General features: G+C 38.5%; 1 protein-coding gene across 8 annotated transcripts; it reads right to left on the bottom strand.

Moving 5' to 3' along the window:
- Positions 1 to 205: 205 nt before the first annotated feature.
- Positions 206 to 21,444, bottom strand: LOC136423789 (transmembrane and coiled-coil domains protein 2-like). Of its 8 annotated transcripts, none has more exons than XM_066412096.1 (18): positions 21,244 to 21,440; positions 18,101 to 18,161; positions 16,800 to 16,982; positions 16,076 to 16,283; positions 15,741 to 15,906; positions 14,953 to 15,157; positions 14,109 to 14,334; positions 13,843 to 13,887; positions 12,134 to 12,223; positions 9,833 to 9,922; positions 8,973 to 9,052; positions 8,566 to 8,644; positions 7,914 to 8,139; positions 6,873 to 6,938; positions 6,129 to 6,188; positions 5,058 to 5,213; positions 3,466 to 3,644; positions 206 to 3,019 (listed from the first exon to the last, which is right to left on the bottom strand). In XM_066412096.1, the coding sequence occupies exons 2-18, from the start codon at positions 18,111 to 18,113 to the stop codon at positions 2,893 to 2,895; spliced, it is 2,199 nt and encodes a 732-aa protein (XP_066268193.1). In that variant the 5' UTR covers positions 18,114 to 18,161; positions 21,244 to 21,440; the 3' UTR covers positions 206 to 2,892. The 8 variants fall into 8 exon arrangements, with proteins under 8 accessions (XP_066268193.1, XP_066268194.1, XP_066268196.1 ...); XM_066412097.1 differs by having other exon boundaries at positions 8,566 to 8,641; positions 21,244 to 21,439; XM_066412099.1 differs by lacking the exon at positions 9,833 to 9,922 and having other exon boundaries at positions 21,244 to 21,439.
- Between the last annotated feature and the right edge of the window lie 1,232 nt (positions 21,445 to 22,676).

Genomic DNA, 22,676 nt, shown 5'->3' with positions numbered 1-22,676 from the left:
CACATGTTACATGTATTTGAGTCTTATGGTTAGAAACACTGCAAATATAGATTTTCCTCATTAGTTATGCAAATTAAGTCTCAATTAGCATAATTTGCACTTCATTATGTACATCTAGTACTGTCGTAAACAATCCTTGTATTGAAGACTTTCAGGCATCCTGAAGAAATAATCTATCAATATGGGAAATAGAAAGTACAAAAAGTTTATCGGCACGAGCAAAAGTTGCAATGTTTATTTCTTCAATCTGCATGGAAATTAAAATTTTTTATACAGCACTTGGAGTTCTTGCACACAAATTCCAAGTTTGCGTAATAAACATAATTCTGTGGACGTAACAATTAAAACACTTGGCCCCAGGATAGGATATTGTGATAAAATAACACTTTTTCATGATAAAAAATAACATCTTATACATGTGCAATGATAAGTTGGACTGATCGCTGAACAAATTAAAAGTTCAAGTAGAGGTTAAAAAACATGCAACCAAAGAATTTAGCAGCAAAACATGCGAATCGATATACATGTAATAACAATCATAATACTCCAGTGCTGTGTACCTACATCTGAAGATCTCTGCTTTTAAACTTTTATCTAAATAAATGCGCTCTGTTTCTATCTTCATATGTGCTGCATAGGTCTAATCTGACTGGCATAGTTTCCGTGACAAGACGTGGTACGACACAAATCTACCTCTTACAAGTCACTCTAACCCTATGTGCTTTCTTCAGTGCTGGCCATTGAAAACTGCTCTATATCGACAATTGAAAACTACATCGTACTCTATATTTGTGTGGTTAATTTTGGAGGACCTGCAACATGTTACATGTCATACACAAGGTCAAAGAACCAACTGCGAGAAGACATTTGTAGAGAAGACTATTTCAAGAGAACAATGTACACACTGCTACCTTGTATGAACACACCTCGTTTTCTCTTCCAAAAACAAGTATATATACAGCACAATTTGATCAATGACTTCAGTTGTACTACCCAATGTTTGAGGATGTGGCAATGGGAGGAGAGAGGGCATCCTTATGCAAATTACAACAGCTGTATCAGGGGGCGAGTGGTAGTTTACAAGTTTGCATATCAAGTACAAGAACAATAATGTGGGTGTATTTGTTTGCAGGGCCTAAGGGTAAGTCAGTTTTCACATTGGTCAGTTACATTTTGATTATCCTTACGCCATCTTCCACAGTCCCTTCTTCATATTGACTCAGTATACATTCTGCTTGTGGGGCACTTTTCCTTCTCTGCACCATTCCCAAGACAATATCATTTCTTTTACAATACTAAACCTTTACCCAACACTTTCTGCATTATCCCATTCATAAAGTCAGCATCATTCCCAATAAACATCAGTTTCTCTTTCATAAACCTTTCTTGAAATAAAAATCTTTCCTAGATTTCTGCACTCTCTGCCGTTCAAAGTAATCTTAATTCTCAGATCATATGGTTGTAAAATGTAAGGTAAGAGGCCAAATTTAAAGTCTGGGTTTCCTTTCCCCTTGTATTATTGTGATCCAGGATTTTAACAAAATACATACCTGGTATCATATTTCTTGTTAAAATTTTGATAGATGCTGCTGAAAAGGATGTATGGACCTATTTTTTACATGACCAGTGCACAGAACAGTACATCCTTCTACTAGATCTGAGAGGCACAATCAGACTATTGCGTAGCCTCAAACCTGTAACAGGAAAAACACCTCCTCCTGTATACCGTGGCACATTCCTGGTACATTACACCGTCCATCATTTGTCTTCCATTTTGGAACATTTCACTTCTCATACAGGGGTGTCATTTCAATTCTATATAATGAGTCCCATTGTATGCTATACAAATAATGAAACCATACCTCAAACATTTTCACAACTCCACATACTAAAATCCAATTCAATGGCAGTAAAGTACATTCGGCTCCACCCCCGGGCCTTTGCCAAAAAAAGCACTCTGGTGTCTCTAACACTAGGAACATCAACATGTCTGCAACAAGACTTCTGTAGTGATCTAGTCTTCATTCTACTAATGGTATCCTAGTAATGATATCTGACAATATGCCAGAGTCTTGTAATGAGGAACTTCATTGACTGTTTTTTTTTACATCAAACAGCAACTTAATAATTACAGTCATGTAGAACTTTGCAACTTCTACGAAACAACAGTAATGTACATTAAACTGTATACATTTCTCTGTCATTCAGTCACAAGTTACAATGTATATAGTCAGAAAAATCTTTCTTTGACAGCATCTGAATGTGACAAGTTGTCCTATTGGATTAAAAATTGTTACCTTGTAAACTGGACCTGTTTGGGTTGCATTTCTGTCTGCATGAATTCTAGCTCTCGGATACGAAGAACTTTCATATAAAACGTACATGTATCTTTCACACCCATGCAGTTCCTATTAGGAACAAATAATATGATCATTATAATCAGTATATACAGTTGTATCTTATCAGGGGGCCATTTCAAACCTCTCAAGTTTGTACAAAGTAAAATCAATAAATTGTATGCAAAATTGTATACCTGGGAGATCCGCACATTTTGACAAGACTTTATAACTTTTAGTTGGGCCATAGCAGTACTAGTAAAGACTGCATGACAATATTGGCAAGCAAACTGGTTTGGAAGCTCTGCTGAGGCTGGGATAGGGGTTTCGAAGAAACTAGATATCAAATTTGTTGAAACGAAAGATACCTGACTCCCAGAACCCCCATTAGAGCCTTTAGTTATTGTTCCAATGCTTACATCTGATCTACAGTATACAAATGAACACGTTTATCCAGTTTTATAGTGCAACAAGTTTAGAACGAGTGCGCTGTGAGGACAGGAGATATGCCTGTGGCGAAGGGAGGATATGAACTCTGGTACGGGCCGTATGGGTGTCATCTGAGGGTTACCATGACGGCGTAGTGTTCGAGGAAGTGATGGTAGGCGTCGACCACGTAGCCCCAGTTTCTCCACAGCAGCACGGTCACCAGAAGGGCTAGGAGGGAGCTCGCTACCCGGCTTCTGTAAACAAGAACGTCAACACAAACATCAACAAGAGTTTGAAGATCTCATGCCTCCGTTTCTTGTATGTCTTGTTAAATTGATTTAATTTACACATGGCCAATGATCACTCTACGGTGTACATGACTAACATATTGAAAATATATACCTGCAAAAACACTGACAAACAGACACACAAAAAATACCTCCCTGTGAATTAGTATGCTCTTCCATTGACCCCATGACCTGGAATGTCTGTAAATGACTTCCTACAGGATAACCATTTTAACCAGTCGCCCTTCACATCCTGCCAGTCACCTGTTACATCATCTTCCACTTCACATTCTGTCACTCTACTGTATTCAAACAATTAAGGATGAATTAAGCTGGAGAAAGCCCTGATCTAGACACACTGAATACAAAACCTTGAATGTACACAACAGCAGTAACAGCAGTAACAGTGTTACCGTGTTTTGAGCATGGGAGTGACCATCCCCGCTAGTGTGGAGACCAGGACAAGGATGACCGCGATGACGGCCAGTAAGACGTTGATGAGTTTGGAGATGAGGGCGCGAGCGTTGGCACTGTCCAGGCCCTCCATGGACACCAGCTGCTGCTGCTGCTGGGCTAGCTCCATCTTAGATATCTGCGGACAGCAAGGTTTGGAACTTAGATATCTGTGGACAGCAAGGTTTGGAACTTTATTTTACAGAATGGAAAAAAGGTAGCGTGCGTGGTCCAGTGGTTAGCGATCTTGCCTCTGGAACTAGAAGCCCCCGGGTTCAATCCCGGCTGTGTCGCTCACCCGCAATGCACGCTACCGGAAAAGGTCACAGTCCTTAGGACGGGACGTTAAGCCGTGGTCGACTGTTCATTGTGCTTGTCGAAAAGAGCTAGGGGAATTTCCCTGGTACAATGAACCTGTAAATACTGTATATAGCGTCTGTCTTCCTGTTACGACCAGTGGAAGATTAGCTCATCTGTTCATTGAGTTCATTTGAGCTAAACTGGTTCGAGATCACTTTCCTTTGCTTTTACATGAAAATTGGAGGTGACACTCAAATGAAAAATACAGCTTAATCTTACAGATAACAATTGTTGGAGACAAATCTATTGCAAGAGAGCAAATTTTTCAAAGACAAATATCTACAATATTATACAATACTAGTAGTAGGTGATCACAATCATTTTCCGATGACAGTTACGACTGATTCATTTTCTAAGAAACTTACTCTTGGACTGTACGAATTGAAGTTAACAATGTCATGACATCAAGAGGACAGGTTTGCCCTTAGATTGTAATGATACCCTAAAATTCATTTCTGTCATAAAGTATAGAGCTGTGAACTTTTATAACTTTAATTACATTAAACTTTCTCAAAGAAATCTCAAATTGGTAGTGTCTTTTCAGAGTTTTTTTAAATGTTGGGTGACAGAAATGATGCGCTTAATACATTTGTACAATGTCATTTAATTACTTTTATCATCTGAATGAAGTATGTGTACGCTCGCTATTTCTCGCTTACGATCGAAGAAGTTTCAATAAAATATGGACAAATCATGAGATGATGACATCTTTCAACTACTGGTACAAAATCTTAAGCATTTTTACTCTGTTATAATAACTTAATTGCACAACAATTGTACAAGGTACAAAGTATGGCATTCACTGGTACATAGATAACATTCTATTAGACTAACCAATCTATCTAATACAATATTATGTGGTAGTCTATCTTATACAATATGGTGAAGTAGTCTATCTTATACAATATGGTGTAGTAGTATGGGATGACAATGGGATTTTACAATCATTGGAGGAGTTTCTTACGTCTAGACATTCTTTGATATATTTCCCAATGTATACCATGCATGGGTTGTCACATGTCATTATGTACTTAAATTTGCTGTTCAAGTCCATTGAGATAATATAACTTATTAAACGCTGTGAACATGCCACATTTTCAGTGTTTTTCAGCCCTGTAACCCGTTTTAGCTGGCGTCCAATACTCCTATCAAGATCTTATCAAACGAAAACAGGACAGAAAACGAGACTCACTCTGGTCTGGCAGGACTCGAGCGCCTCCTGAATGTCCCGTGCTCGCTCGTCGGACTGGTACGCAACCTTCTCCTCCATCGAGGCCAGCTCCTGCTTCAGGTTACTCATCTCGTTCTGATGCAGCTCTGTCAGGTCGTTTAACTGTTCCTCTAGTCTCTGTGGGGGGAACGTGTGTAGGAGACGGTTGGCAATGAGGAAGTGGTGGGGTCGTGTGGCGTAACGGCAGGATTTCCGACTCAGAACTAAGAGGTTCCGGGTTCGAATCCCCTGCTGCCACTGATCTTGTGCCTTTGGGAAAAAAGGCACTTAACACGATTTTCCCCACTCCACCCAAGTGCAAAAATCGGGTACATTATGTGTGTGGGTCACGACATCAGCAATAGCTGCCTGTGTCCCACGTATATTGCACTGTTCAGGTTACTCATCTCGTTCTGATGCAGCTCAGTCAGGTCCAATAAATCCAAATCCAAAGCCCCTATCCGCGGCACGATGGCGTCACTACGTCTTAAAGTGGATTTGTGTTACCCTTGACTTTATATGGGACTATCATAAAAAACATACAAGTAAGACTACAAAGACAACACACGAAGCTCAAAAAGATTTGGTTTTTGTTAACGAAATTCGTTGAGCGCTCTTGTCAAATCGCCCAGTCACAGCAAGGTTGACAACGTGCCGCAGGTCCAGATAGTGGTTAGGATTGTTGACTTAGAATCTCAAGATCCTGGGTTCGAATCCCTAGCAGCCCCAAAGTTGTGCCCTTGGGAAGGCACTTCACAGGTCACTCACCCCACCCCACTCCAAACCATTTGGAGGCTGTCCGAAAGTAAGGGGGGGTTTGAACAGTTTTGTCAAAATGTCACACATACTCAACAAACTGTCCTGTCCTGTCTTACATTTCATGATATTTACAAGACTAGTACAACATATAGAATAGCAGCACAGCACATCGAAAACACATGGTACAGCTTTGACGCTATTCTATACCATTCAGTTACTGAGTACGACAATCTTTGTTAATCACACAAAACTTCTAGCGACTACGCGGCCACAAACAAAAACCTCGAAACCTACACCCAGTCTTCGCATGCGATATTGCTGGAAGTCTCCACTTTGAAGCTTTTGGATCTGTAACTGGAAAAATACTTCCTTTTTTAAAAATGGTAGAGTCCAAGCCAAACAGGACAGGTGCCACTTGGCAGAAGTGACAGGCGAGACCAAAGGACAAGTAGAGGCTCCACACCAAAGGTGTCGCCAAAATATAGGAAATGGAAGCATTTTAGTGACACACAAATGTTTTATCCGAAGGAGACACTTTTCGGTAGAGCAACTAGCAGAAGGGTTAGTGGGGAAAACTTGACATTGGACAGGGATCGAAACCTTGAATTTCGACTTTGGAGGCACATAATATTACAGATAACTGTAATATTAGACGACTAACTACATGACTGTATATTAACAGATTTTGAAGAGCAGGTATAAGGAAAGGGGAAATTCTAATGTTGGACATTAAAGGACAGGGAGGACCATGATTAATCATACTGAATTAACTGTCATTTCAGTTGTTGAACACACATAAGACAAGTATTCAACATTAGGTACTACTTGTACTTTACAAAAGTAAACAATTTGTTCACAGCATAGATGGTAGAATAAAATTATTGCTAAATCAAAAACCACCAAATTTTGAACTTGAAATATTTTTCCTGTAGGACCTTACATGACTGTATAATGTTATTATCTACATAAAGTTTCCAAGTTTCAAAATGATACATTTACATGTACTTTGCACAACTGTAGATTTCTCTCTAGGTATACCTCATATCTGTATCTCTCCTCTTGCAGAGCAGTTGTTAAGAAGGTATACTCCTGTTGCATCTGATTCTGAAAAAAAATTTAAAAACCATCAGTCATGTTCATCTGTAAATGTACACACTTAAGGCCCCACCTCTATGGCATTGCCAAAAATATTCTTCAGTAACAAAAGCTCAAGGGCGGCTAAGATGCAGCCACATGTGATGCCTGACTAGATATCATATACGTCAATAAAGGTTCCGGTTCGGAATTGTTTTGACCAAGGACCTAAGTAGTGGGTGAAGATAAGACGCAAATCCTAGGTTTTCTCGTTAGTTTTGGCTCCCGATTTTTCGGCTATCGCTAAAGCAGTGCGTTATCTTTTATATTTCCTGAAAAACCCGATCTTTGTAGCGTTTTACGGTTTCCGAGTTTTGGTCGTCCGCGGGTACTTCCTGGTATTAGTGCGCGATGACGGTAACGCGGCTTTGTCGCCTGACTACCCGAATCGTGTGTTCTATGTGCGTTTTGCGTGGTTTCGCACCATCGGGGATTGCGGAAAACGTATCCTCACGATTTTTTTCATTTTTCCTAATTGCACAGACAGAATGATGACCTTTATTTCCATATCAGTCATTATCCTAGGAAAACTTTTATTTTCCTTCCAGCGGCCTTGGAAGAATGCCCTAAAAATAGCAGTTTTGGGGATGAAAATTCCTTTTAGTGACGGTTTTCACTAAAAATGACGTTTCCACAGAAAATATCAAATTTGTCTGTCGTTCGAAGATAAGTCACCCCTATCCATCAGAAACATTGAATCGGCCGAAAAGGGATGTTTGGAAAAGCGCTATTGCCTTTCTGGGAACGAGTCAGGTCGGCCCCGAAATTTAAAAAAAACTCAGAACCGAGACCTTAAGGTTAGACATCCAGAACTTGCTAGACTTCGTCAGTGAAAGACATGACTGTACACTTGATGCTACATGAAACATCTGACCGTTTCCAAGGCAATACGCCCCAGTTGATGAGTTACTGTTGCTTGTACCTAAGTGCGTAGATATTACATACCTTCAGCTCGGCCATGGAATTCTGGAAGAGTGCCTGGTTGTTTCTCATCTCCTGCAGCTCCTCTAGGATGGGCTGCAGCACCTGCGCTGGAATGGACTGGGAGGACGTCCCAGGTTGGATCTCGGGGCTGTGCATCACCATGTGACCTCCCGACCCCGAGGTCATGCTGGAGCACTCGTCTTCGCTCCCGTAACCATGGTGACTTGCAGGTTGACTGGTTGGGTGGCTAGAATAAACGGCAGGTGATGGCAATGTTAAGTTTGGTTTAAAGAATATTCTAAGTCACAATGAGTGTCATGGTCTGTTCATCCAAGAGCTGATGCCATTGGCCAGATCTATAGTATACATGTAAGAGCTGATGCCATTGGCTAGATTCATGAGCTACTGCCATTTGCAAGATCAAAGTGTTGATACCATTGGTCAGATTCAGGAGCTGATGCCATTGGTCGGATCCAGGGGCTACAACCATTGGTCAGATCGAGGGGCTACAGCCATTGGTCAGATCCAGGGGCTACAGCCATTGGTCAGATCCAGGGGCTACAGCCATCGTTCAGATCCAGGGGCTACAGCCATTGGTCAGATCCAGGGGCTACAGCCATATTGGTCAGATCTACAAGCTAGAGCTATTATTGGACAGTGCTGGATGTGTTACCTTGCACTTGAGATTGTTGAGATATTGGAGGGTGTGAGAAACTGTCTGCTGAGGTCTTCTCTCTCATCTAGACTGTCTTCTGGGGCAAGAGACAGAAAATTAAGTGCCTTAAAAGCAGCACAAATATTACGCTTATTATACATATGCATGTATGCACATACATGTACTATAAATTCAAGAACAAATAATGTATAACCACTGATACAAATACAGTAAAAGCTTAAGGTATCTATTAAGGTGAAAGTTCTGATTTAAGATTACATTTACATCTAATGACTTTCTATACAATGTCATGTAGCTAATGAGATTAATACTAAATGACCTTGTCTCAGTTACTGCAACACACTGTTTCAAATATTTTTATGTGATATGCTTCTCATCCAAAATGTAAACTTAAGTTTACTTACTCAGACTACTGATATTGTCTGCACTGCCAAACTTGTTCTTGATAAGGTGAGCAAACTCTTTAGGCTTATTCACCACTGCCCTGTAGGGAAAAAGACCCATTTTAATTCAGATGAAGAAAATACTTTTGTTTCCTTTCTAACCCAAGCAGGCAAGCATGGAGAAATATGGGTTGCAGGGAATGGGGGTCCTCAACGTGGAATAAAAAAGACCACCAAGCAAAATTCCAAAATCGTTGGAATTCAACGCAAGGAACTAAACATATACAGGCATCCAAGATTTGAACCATGCACTAATAAAAAGATTATGAAATTAACTAAGTCTTCTTTAGGAATGGGCAAGCGTGTACTCAAAATTTATGTATTGAAGAGGCATTATAATACTAAGGAATATCTTGATTTTACAAATTGGGACTGAAGCATACCAATGTTATAACTCAGATATTGAAAATATCTCTTTGGTATGCATGCATGTAAGAGTCTTTGTGTTGGTTGCTTAATGTATATTAAGATGTTACAATATATTCACGGGGTTGCTTTTTATGCCTTTCAACCTAGACTTCTATTTAGTACATTAATTTACAAGCAGTCAAATCCAACAATAGGTCCCATCCAAAATATGAGTGAAAACACCAGCAAGATGCCCATATTTAACAAATGTAAGGCAAACTAGACAAATGAGACTAAAACGCACCGCAGAACCAATGCCCCTAGCAAGCTTGATGTTGCAAGCAAATCCCCATTCAAAAACTTTACCCCTTTGCTTTTCTACTGCTAAATGTAGGCAAAAAGTCAGTCTTAGTTTAGTGAAAAGTGTAAGAATTTTTTCTGGTTGGTCGCTGGGCTGAGTAGATGTGAAGGACCTTGCTAGTGACTTTTTTCTCTCAGAAGAAGGTGTAACTGGTTTGTAAGACTCCTCAACGTTTGAATCTGCCCGCTTCAACACTGGCTTCCTGCAAAGTACCGGCAAATTAAACCATCTTTTATTATATTGATAAGGACGACTATTAGTATTACACATCTTAACATTGTATAGCAGTCACTTATCTTAAATTATTAAGGGTTAATTGTAGAGATCTAAAGAAACTTGTAAAAGTCTTGGAATGTTAAGGTTTTGTGGACAGTTTTCCTTCTTCAGCCTCCAGCTATAATTTTCCTGAAGCTAGTTGAAAAAAAAAACATGGCGGCACCCACGGACCGGAGCAAAACCAATACAGGTTTTGCTATCGCAGACATGGAAAATAATATTTGCCTCAGCAATTTGTCGGTTGGTTTGCTGAAATTTCTCATTGCTTAATTAGTTTGTCAAGGGGATTCAACAACTGGATGAACCTTGGACTTAGACAAGATTGACCAGATAGTCCATATAGCCTCCTGGCAGCTTTCTTCTCAACTGCAAATTACAAACAATGTTAATGTGAATATCAATTTTTTTTACATAACTACGGGAAAGTTTGTTGTCAACTTTCTCTGGCATTATCAAGAGTGTTTTAGTTGAAGAATCATACCAAGTCTTCTGATATATTTCTTGAGGATACAAACTAAGTTTATATTACATATAAGTACAGTCTGCAGCCGTCCCTATCCACAAATTGCAAACTGTGCTGTAAAAAGATCTAATGTACTGTAGATCAAAATGTTTTTCAAGCAAAAAAACAAAATTTACCATAAATATCAAGTTAATACCATAATACAATGAATAAGATGTGATGGACAAGAATACACAAGAAGACATTAAATGGGTACAAAAATATACCCAAACTCTTATCATGCATATCCTCTTCTTCTTCTTCATGCATATAGTATCTACATAACAGGTGAGCTCTCAAATGAGACAAAGGCATTTGACTATATAATTTAAATATTGAAAGAACTGAGGTGTCAATCATTCTACAAGCCACTCCCACATCACCTTAGCAGCCAATCATGAAGCACTTAATACCATAAGATTACATAATTTCATTCAGCTTTGTCAAATCTTAGGCCAGGAAGTTAAAGAAGAATTGATAAATTGTTGTTGACACACTCAGCTAAATCTAGCCCATCTAAATAATGACAGGCACTTAGCATAATTATGACCTCATTGTTTGCACATACATGTACATGTAGGAACGCATTTTAGAGTTTGAGAGGAGAGAATTCCAATCATTAAACTAGAGATGTGTATAAGGAATAGTGTCCACAAACCCCAATCCAATGACATGCACTATACAAAACGTGATCATGCCAAGTGTGGTAACTATATTTCATTTCAGGGTTGAAAGAATAAAACATGCAGTCATATTCTCCAGCCATATCATTACAGCAATAATATCATGTTAATATTTGGCAACTGATGATTAGAAAAGGCAGTGTGCAAACAATGACGCCAGTGAAAGTGTCCATATTTCATGTATGAACTATGTACAAAATAATCCATGCAGTAAAACTTTCGCCCAAATGAAAAAGATGTTACAATTCATAATCATATTATCTTATTAGCCTTGATACATTCTAAGACATTCTTTCCTACAAAATGAAAATCTTTGCAAGAAATTGATTATGGCGAAATTCAGAACAAAACCTATTGTCAAGGAAACAGGTGAATGAACACAAAATGAGAGAGGGTCTTAATTTACTGAGTGATACAACATCTTATTAGCCTCAGAATCTCAAGAAAAAGGGACAGACCAGCGTTTTCTGTGAGTGCAAATTGAGATTAATGCAACCAAGACACCACTAAACCAATTAAAGAGCAGATGAATATGAAACACCAACAAAATGGGCAAAGATCATGTCTATACAGTGTTATAAGAACTCTTAGTAATACTCAAAATCTGAGGAAACAAAATACTTTTCATGGAAAACAAAGCTGAAAGTGACATTCTCTTAAAGTGCCAAATAACTGTTGCATGCCAAGACACCACTTATTACAGGATGACGAACTTTCACCTTTAAAAAAAGATGCACCAACTGTCTGTAGTAAACCAAGACCATGAAAAACAGCAGAAAAATAAAACCAGGAGAAACTGCACCAAAACCAAATATCTTACACAGCAAAATAACTTCCACCTGCAAACCAAGAGAGCCAGTTCGACCAAAGAAAATTAAAGCCCCAGATTATTATTAAAGACAGAAACTTTGATTTCCAACCCCAAGGATATGATATAGAAGACGGCAGAAACCTTTTCAATAATCCAGCCTTAACCGGAAGGGAAACCTGTCGGCTAACCGTCTCTTTTGCCTCATCTCCACTTCCCTTCCGTGCGGTCTTCCTGCAAGGCAAAACGTTACTTCCAACCTTAAAAGGGACTTAATGAAGTATTAAATGTATCATTATCTACCATGGATAGTATGTTTAAGGGACAAGTTGTCAGGGACTGATACAAGAAGCAGAGAGGGGGAGGGGGGCAGAGTGAAGAAAGCAGGACATGCAATATCAAGGAGTCAGTGGATGAAGATAGATCCTTATGAAAAAGTCACAGTGAAAAAAATCACTGTGTGCGATGTACAAGATGTATACTGCACGCAAAAATAATCAATGATTACCCAGCTTAATTATACGCTTTTATGATGCTACTAAAAATTAATATCACACAATCTAACTATGCGATCAAGGATGCAAAGTTGTATCCATCCTTGAAAATTCATGTCTTTCAACTTAACCTACATGAACTAGCATTAATCTAAATTCTTTTCCATTTTTAACAGCATAAACTAAATTGAAATCTTTCAAGAAAAAAATCTTCAAAATGCTCTTGAAAATCCAATTTTAAGAAGACCGTATAAACAATAGACAGAAAGAGCTGTCTGTCCATTGAATTAGTAGCTTATATTTTGATCCAAGTGTTAGGGAAATGGGTTCAGGCTATTCAAATGTGGTGTTTGATTTGTTAAATGTTTAAAATTTCCATCATTGTCAAAACTGTGCTTTGATATATTCAGTTGTTTCCACTACACTTCCAATGTCTGATTCTTTAAAATAAAATAAAAATATTCTAACTATTCTCTGAAAGGTGTTGCTATAGTGCCTTGTCACTTGGTAACAATATTTCAACGATAACAAAGTACAAAAAGTACAAAACAAATGGGTTAAGTCTCCCCTAGCTAGAGGTAAGTGCTTAATGATAATCCATAGATTGGGAAAACAATTGAATACTTAAGCCCTTCTATTTGTTATAGCTGACAGCATTCCTTATTGTTATAAACGCTACCAATACTATAAGCACAATACAATGTAGCTGTTTGGCAAGACTGTCTTTAAAATGATTAACAATTCATAACAAACTGAGTGTGTACAATGCAGAAACATTCTTAGACTAGTACTAAGCATTTCTAAATGTTCAAGTTGCGTGGTAGACAAACATAGAAAATTAAATCTGAAAAAGGGAAAAGAATTTTGGAGTAGAAGGAGGGCTGTCAAAAAATAAGCAAAACTTTTTCTAGCCAAAGATATTGTCTTCCTATACAACTATACACAAACAATACATGGTAACATTTGACTTCTATCACTCCACAACTTCAACTACCAAGGTTTGCTACTACTACTACTTCTACCAAGGTTTCCCATGCTCCAATAACCTTTTTCAGAATCAAACTATTCAAGAACAACTCATGCTCAAACTATTCAAGAACAACCTTGTACATGAAATATACTACATACATGTATATATACATGTATATGCTACATAGTGTAAGAAACATTCAAACACATTCATTTAACACCACTTAGAATTTTGACACGTACCTAATGACCTTTAAATTCTAACAAAAGCTAATTGAAACTTTAAGACACTATAGGCCCCCAACATGTTAGTGAGTAACTGAAATCTTTAAAAAACAAGTTGACAAGTGATAGTTTTATGAGTCAGTAAATATTCGACAACAAACTCACCCTGAGAAGCCAGTAATTCCATCTCGTATATTAGCACCAACATCTCTGTTAGGGTAAAAGAGAATGTGGATGTAAACATTTAATTTCTCTAAATTTACTCCACATAAATTTTGAAGCATTGTTAAAATCAAAAGTGCACGGCTAAAACAAAGTTAGTATTTGCACACGGGTGATTTTGGAACAGTTCATGGGGAGGGAGATGGAGTGAAATATGCTGCAGTTGCTTGCAGATGTTGCCTTTCTTATCTATTTCTACATTTCCTCACCTAAGCCCCTGTCCCATGTCTCTTAGCATTTCCTTAGGTTGTCTGTGCGCGACCACACCGTTTTCCTGCGCCTCTTTCAGTCGTCGCTGGTAGTTCTCCAGCTTTCGCTGCAGCTGTTGTATGTTCGTGGCCGACTTCTGGTTCTTTTTCTCGAACACGCTCTTGATGCGAGCAGCCTGCTGACGGTCCGCGTTTGCCGCCAGCTTCAGGTATTCAGAAACATGCTCTGAACAAACAAAGGTAATGAGTGATAAATAAAAGAAGGCAATGAGAGGCATTGGCTTGAATAAAGTTCTAAACAGGAACTATGCAGCTACAGGGTCCTTTCTGAGGATGTGGCGTGAGTGTGTACGGTTGGCTTGAGGTTGTCCACTACTACTATTTGCCTAAGGCATTAAGAGATGGCAGATTTCACCCCTAACCCTTACGGCTTTGCAACCTTCAAGTTTTACACAGTTAGACAAAAATAGCAGCATATCTTTCAATTACTTTTCACATAAAATGACATGTATTTGGAGTAGGAAAATCAATGTTGTATTTCCAACAATTTATCTGAATAAAAGCAGAAGTTTTCTTACAGGCTTTCTAACAGAACATTTCCATTGAAAAAAATCCATAGTGGATTTTTTTCGATGGAAGTGTTCTGTAAGAAAGTCTGTAAGAAAACTTCTGCTTTTATTCAGATGAAAAATTCTAGGCCCTTTGTAAATGGATCACAGACCCGAAAAGACGTTAGGTTCGGAAACACAAAACTTTTTTTTTCCTAGCCCTTATGAAATTCATAGATGATTATACTATTTAGCTAGAACTATAAGAAGGGTAAATCACTATGAATGTGCTATACCATCTCTAGCTTTCTGTTCCTGTTTAATCTGTTCTGTCGTCCTCTCGATCTTGTGTTGTAGATTTTCGATGGCTGCCTTGACCCGCTGTGGGTCGGTGCTGGTCGCCCCATCGATGTCGTCTCCCGGGAGGGAATCCGCTCCCTGGGAACCCTGGGAAGACATGGTCGCCGTGGAATACTCTGCAGTGGCAAGTTTTTCTCCACCCTGAAGGTAAAACATTTCAAATTGGACAAAAATAAGTTAACAACACTAATAATGTTGCAGTAAAAATTTTCAATTTTGTATACAAATTATATGAGGGAACTACTCTAAAACTAAGACTTTCAAAAGAAGTGTAAAACTTTTCAAGATGGACAGTTCAAATTTGGAAAATTCCTTTAGTTTTCAACATAATTCTCAATGCAATGTCCTTAACATGATAATGGATACATATAACCATTACACATGTATGTTTCTGACTTAGGTTTATGAGATACAGTTTTAGTCTTATTCATATAAATCATAACCAATTTCTATGATGACCCTACGTGTAAAATGATTAAAACTACATCATATTTAGTATCAGAGTTCAGGTGAAATAGCATTTTATTGTTATAAATCTTATTCAACACTGATTTCAATGATAAAATATTACATTACTGAAGGTATATTAGCAGTATAGGTAGCAGTAGAAAACCTACAATTCTATTAACCTAATAAGGTTGTACATGTACAGTATGAACTATGGCCAAGAAAAGGATCTGCTACACAACAAACAAACAAACAAACAAACAAATGAATAACCGACCTCTGCTTCTGGTAGCACTATAGGCTCATCGCTGAGGCTGGAGGTAGCGCTGACGGCGCGGGGTCGCGGCAACAGCTCCGCCACATACGTACTCCCGTGGTCGGGTAGAACGGCCGGACTGCGCGACCGCGGCGGAGCGGCCACACTGTGACCCTCGCCACGTTGCCTTTAGAGAGGGGATCAAATTGAACAATACATTGATGATCATTGATGATAACAGTACTGAAGCAGACATTAAGAATTACTGTAACCAGGAAGCCAATTCCATTGGGACAATATCCTCAAGGCTCGAGGGGACTCTCATTATAAGAAGAACTGAAAGTGTGTATACCCACATGTCGATACCCTGCCTGCCTCGTTGCTGTTGCACAATCTTCGGGGCCGGGCTGCGACTACGGGATCGGGCGCGCGGCTTGGAGATCGTTATCGTGTTGGTGGTCTCTCGGTGGGGCGACTCGGTACGGAGCATCAGATCCCGGCTGTTGGGATCGCTGCCACTCCGGGGACGGTTCTCACGTCTCCATGGTAACAAACCTCGTAAACCTAGCAGGAACAAAGGGGTGTTAAACATACATGTACATCTTCTATACTCTATACATAGCTATTGACTTGTAACTCTAGTATCATCATAACTAGTAGAAACAAAGTGTCAGTGTCAAGGAGCATTATTTAGATAAACTACACATTACAAACTAAGTCTACTAAGGGCAGACCTGAAAGAAAGAGGACTAGGACCGTTGCGGTCAGAAAAAAACTACAGGAGCTAAGGAAGTTTGGAGTATTATGATTTGTGTATTTAAAAGCAGCTACTGCTTTTCTCATTCATTCATTCATTCATTCATTCATTCATTCATTCATTCATTCTACCATTCATTCTTCTATCAATGCATGCATACCAGTATATACATTCACTAATTTGTTCAGTGACTCATTCAATCATCCATTCATTCATTCATACATTCATTCAAAATGTCATTCATTCAGTCAGCCATTCTTTCCTTCCTTCCTTCCTTCCTTTATTCATTCATTCAGCAATTCCTTCCTTCCCTCCCTCCCTACCAGATCTGTTTGCCGGCGTTGAGGACCGCAGTACGGGGGAGGACGACCGCAGTACGGGGGAGGACGACCGTCGCGACAGTCTGACGGCCGGCGGGATCAGCACCTCGGGGATCGGGGAAGAGCGGACCTTGGCGTTGCCTGAAGCGGCGGACAACGACGCATTTCCCGCCGCAGGCGTACCACCTGTAATAAAACCAACTGTCTCAAACTGCGTCCTCGACTTTTCCTATCCAATGGCATTCTGGGATAGCTTTCGGCCTAGTGTAGGCTGATTGCGTATTCAAGTTTGCAAAGGATCGTGGGAAAAAACATTGACAATATTCAGCCTTTGGATAGTTGGACAAATTGTCATATAATCTTTATTAAACAATTAATTGCAAATCATGAATATCTATATTTTTCTTTACACTCTTACTTACTAGCAGTAGTATGCTCTGAAATGACAAGACAGTAGTTTTGATTAGGCATGGCAATGTGTTATTGAAAAAAAGATTGTTATCAATATGTAAAGCCCATGGCTAACTGCAATGCTTTCACACATGTACAGTTAAATGCCATTCCAATGCCACAAACACACGAATGGGAAATACTCACAGTGATATCACAATGGTTTACTGTGAAATTTGATGTCACTGACACTACAATATCAAATTACTATGTACGTGTATCAGAGTTCTAGAATTATATGAAATATGACAGTTTCTGAAAAAGAACAGAACTTTGTAATATGTTCTTTTAAATTCTAATAAACCATTCATTCATTCAATATATATGTCAACAGATATACATGTAATATGAAATGGCAGGGGCAGTTTGAAGTCAATTGTATGTAACTGTCATACCAACAAGTACATGTGTGATACATTGTGTACAGTAATAACACACAAGGATGAAATACAAAATCTTCAAGCAGATGTTGGGATGAAAATTTTAAATTTTTCAATCAGCTGTTTTTATCTGACAATAATTGTACTTTACCCCCCAGTTGAGTATTGTCAAGAAAAGTTACAATTTTCAACACAACATCTGCTTGGAAATTTGAATCACACCTTGGGAAAAAAAGCAATTTACAGAAAAAAGCAAGTTGCATTTCAAGCATATATTTTGTGAGTGCATGGACAATATGCTGTGTACATTTTTATATTAATAACAGCGACAGTCATATTAGACATTAGTGAAAACATGACAGCATTCAAAAAAGGAAAAGTTTTATTACTTTTAAAATAAAATTTTAATATTCACATCACTGATTAGAAGCAGCGAGACACAGTTGTTATTTGTTTATTTGTTTGTTTGTTTACCCTGGGTTTCCATGGTTTTCCTTCGCGGGTCTCACATACATGCATGAACTGGTGGGAAAGCCTGAACATGAAGAACAAAAAAATAAAGAAAACAAAAAAATAAAGTAAAGACAGTAAAGAAAATTTTAGTCACAGTCCAGAAACAACTATATTTACTACATAGCTTTTATAATTATGAAGACAAATTTGACCTTACTATCTTGAAGGTATTAACACTAATATTACACATAAGGCCACACAAATATGATTTCTAGATGTTTCTGGATTTCAAAGAAAAATTAATAACAGTATGAGCAGGTGGCCCATTGAAAAAAAAAGAAAATAAAAACAAGCATTCGGTTACATTTTAAAGCAGGAACTTAACATTTAATAATGCAGGAAGACATTTGCATTATAAAATTATAACAGTTTTAAAGATATTCAATAAAACTTCAACAAGTAGGAAAATAATTACTTGTTCAACGGTTGTTACCAATATATGAGCATTTTTTAGTTTAAAACGTGCCCATGGTGAGATGGTAAAAATATGATTTTTTTTTCAAATCGGAGAAAAAAAAAGGATGTGAGCAAATCCGAGGACCAAGAAATCAAACTGGTATGGCCCAATACTACACTACTTTAAATTTGTTGAGTACAAGAGTTGACAGATATACAACATATAGCTGAACTACAAGCCATCTACACATAATTATCACTATGTTATGCAAATTGTTAATGTATATAGTCATACATATACAGCATACATGAAAACTACTTCTATCAGCAGGAATATACAATGCAGTTGCAGCCAATCAAACCAGTAAAAGTGATGGCGTCATGTGACCAAAGTCTTATATGGGTCACAATACATTCATGTATCCTGAAGGCTTAGAAAACTGAAAAAGGTAGCCTTCTTTTATCAATGTGTTAGAACAAATGTTTAGAACAATGATAAAACAAGATCTAGATCCCTAACTTTTGCAACAGCAATATGCTGAAAAAGAAACTTTGACAAGTCAATACACAATACATAGTTCTGAATATATAACATATTCATTTCTACACAATGCAAGATCCCCCCCTTGTGCAAACATTTATAATATTTACACTCGTACACTGGTGACTCACCATTAGCATCATATTATTAATAGGAAATTGGTTAATCATATAATTGTATGACATCACAGGATAGGGATTTCCACTTCACTGTAAATTGTACAATTTGAAAAAACTAAAATTGAAGGCTGAGTATTTAGAATCCTGAAATTCTGCAAATACCATCTATCAACTTCTCGTTCTAGTACACTGAGATTGCAGCTGAATTAAAAGGTTCTGCATGGGGGGATCCTTAAAATTCTTGATGGTATTCTTTAGCAAGGCCAGCAACACAGTAAATTTGGGTGGGCTGGCAAAAGTTAATGGTAAATTGAACAGTTGTTGCCAAAGGTTCTGGAAAGGATGTCTTTGTACTGATCCACTATATTCATGGGGTGTCTGGTAAAACTACATTTTGTTTGTAGTGTGCGACACAATCAGACGCTCTGTTATGACTTTAGGGCAATCTTTCATCTGACTTCCTGACACGACTTATTCGTAAATAATGCATAACGATGAATTCAGGACAACAAATATCATGCATTTAAGCAAAGTACAATTATAGCGACCAATTTATGCCTCACAAATGATTAACAGACAACGCTTAACGTTGAATTAGAGCGGGCTGGCTACGTATGCGATTAACAGTGAAATAGAAAGCTTGCTATGTCTAACAGAAAAAGCCATATGCATATACTCACTTACATATGTTGACAATGAAACGGAAATGCTGTCCCCATTTCAAAAATAGTTTGAACTAACAGCGCACAAAAGCTCCATTGTGATGAAGCCAAAGTTAACAACGCTACACTGACGGTAACACTGTAAAGTAGTCGCAACACCAGGAAATAACATTACTAGTAACATGTGGATCGTTACATAATCTCATCAATGCTGCTTGTCAGACTGACTTAACATGGTACAAACTTGATTTCTTTACACCCTCTAAATTCCTCTAGAGGTTACAACTGCTGAGCAACCAAAGATTTGACAGATCTCGCAACAAATGTCATAGATAAAGAACACATTTTAATGCTTGTTTGTGTTCTGTTTTCTTTTAATTTATTAAATCATGCTTTAACTTTACTTTTTCTTCCAACATATTTCAATCATGAAATCTGAAGCATTTGAGGGTCACACAAACAACCAGTTTTGGTCACTGTACGGTCACTCAATGATTGCTATCTAGTGGAACTCAAGGAGTTCCAATGTGAACTTTGAACCCCCATATTTATACACAAGGGACCAGGGTTTAGAACCAGATGTTATGACCTCTTCTTGTTTTTTGCCTTCAACTTTAAATGAAGATTCTGTAGCCAAAGTTACTCACTTTCATCTGCCTGATTGAAGCAAGGAAAGTTGTGTTTTGTGCCTTTCCCAAAAGTAAAACATCAGGGTTAGAACCCAGGACCTCTTGGTTCTGGGCCAAACGGTCTAACCACAAGATCACACTGTGCCACTATGGGTCTTCTGGGTTGCCACCCCGTGAGCACAAAGCAGAACTAACCGATCAGGCACAAAACTACACAACTGTATAAATCATTCTCTGCTGCACAGACAATTGTACTTATATAACGTTTACTAGTTAGTTGATAAATCTTAGTAGTACAAGCTTGGGGGGGGGGATATTTTGGTTTTCTAAATCATGTAAAAAGATTGCAAGACAGTTATTTTTTTTATATTTCAATGGCCTTAGTAATCCATTGCAACAAACAAATAAACAAACTGTTATGTACTGATTTGCGTCCGGTTCAACGTTGAATTAAGGTTGTATCTGACTTGCCCTACACAAATTGTATAATTATCATTAGGTTGTAACAAAAAATATGCCGGTGTACATGTACTTGATATTTATCACACTATGACCCCACCCTCTCATTTGACGCCCTAGTAGAATTTTTTTCATCATTCTGCACAGCTTTGAGCATTGCTAGAAAAATATCAAAAGTGTTAAGTTGTAACACAGAAAACATAACGTAACAGACAACAGAGAAACATATCTGGGTCACCCCCCTCCCCCTTATGTTCGACGAATGTTTAGAAATACGGACGATTTTACGTTAGCTCACCTGTTAAAACGGCGGGGACACACTTCCAGACACCCAGCCAGACGGAAACTGGGGACACGAGCCACTCGGTGACTGGGCTTTTGTTTGTTCAGGAAATATTCTGTCATTCAGAACCGGGCGAGCTGAAGAAAAATGCCGGAAGCTTTGCGCGCTGAGCTGACAGGAGTAACATTAGCGCGTGGTTTGGGGACAGCTCATTCGGGAAATGACAGGTGTTTCCTATAACCACTGAGGCGGCATCTAGCGTTTGATATGATAAATACACCCTTTGCTGATACATTTTGTATGATAATTGCAGTATTGGAGGTCATGTTTTCTCCAGCATTTACTTGTTTGTTGTTTTGATTGTATGTAACGTTAATGTATCACATGAATTTGTAACGTTCATCAAACCATATTTGTCAAGAGGTGTTTGTGCATGTTTTAATACCTGTCCTTATTTGGTCTTCCTGACTTTTTGGTCAACAAGTGAGTCACCCTACGACCATTGCAAGGTGACATCGTCGTCTAAATATCGATGGCCGTCGTCATATATGTCGGGAAATGAAATAGACTGTTTCTGTCGTTTCTGATAAGCGAAGTGTGAACTTTGAAATTTGTCACTTCTAAAAACGTTAATCTTTCAGATTTCATTGTTGCCTTATATTTGAAGCCTTAAGTTACATTTTAACTTTTTGAGTATGTACAAAACTGGAAGTTTCACAAAACATAAAAAATCATCAATGACACTTTCAGACTATAGCATAATCTTTCCTATACCAGTTGAAAGTACTATCACAATGCTTTAATCACGTACCCATATACTATACTCCCTAGGCCCTTCGAAAAACAGGTTGTTGCCATCTACTGATTTTTATTGTTCTCAGGTTGGCCAGTGCTGTCCAGAAAACTGAAGATTTTCTGTGCCTGCTTGACAAGAAGATAAAAAGCGCCAGCAGGCTTAAGAGTCCTACCAAGCCTTCGTGTCAGCAAGGCCAAGGCACGTACTCTCCAAGCAGAGGTTGAATAGGCAGATCGTCACCGTTTTATCATATGCCGTCATTTTTTAATGGGCTAGCGACAAAAAATGACGGCATATGATAAAACGGTGACGATCTGCCCATTCAACCTCTGCTTGGAGAGTACAAGGCACGAGCAATGCAACGGTGCTGCAGGTGGTTATGGTTGTCGCCACATTTGCGGTAGTGTGGGGGTATCTCACCGGACATAAGTTACCATAACACGTACGTGCATGTCAAATATATCCGTCACTTTTCATGCATACTATCATTAAAAGTAGTACCAATCTTCGTCAGTTAACTAGTTAACTACTAGATATGAGTCATACTAGGAAATTTCGAAGTACAATTTGGTGAGGTTTACCACGCAAAATACTAAACAGGGCTTGGAATACAGCTGGATGCATATGCACTCTTGTGCACTCAAAATTGGAG

This window comes from Branchiostoma lanceolatum, chromosome 18, assembly GCF_035083965.1.
Source record: "Branchiostoma lanceolatum isolate klBraLanc5 chromosome 18, klBraLanc5.hap2, whole genome shotgun sequence".
In the NCBI taxonomy this organism is placed as follows: Eukaryota; Metazoa; Chordata; class Leptocardii; order Amphioxiformes; family Branchiostomatidae; genus Branchiostoma; species Branchiostoma lanceolatum.
This window is presented reverse-complemented; position numbering and strand designations above follow the sequence as displayed.

Coding starts and splice junctions, on each gene's coding strand:
- LOC136423789 (XM_066412096.1), bottom strand. Junction 8,645..8,972: donor AGACAATATCAGTAGTCTGA/GTAAGTAAACTT, acceptor CTCTTGCCCCAG/AAGACAGTCTAGATGAGAGA. Junction 3,645..5,057: donor TCGAGTCCTGCCAGACCAGA/GTGAGTCTCGTT, acceptor TGCTGTCCGCAG/ATATCTAAGATGGAGCTAGC.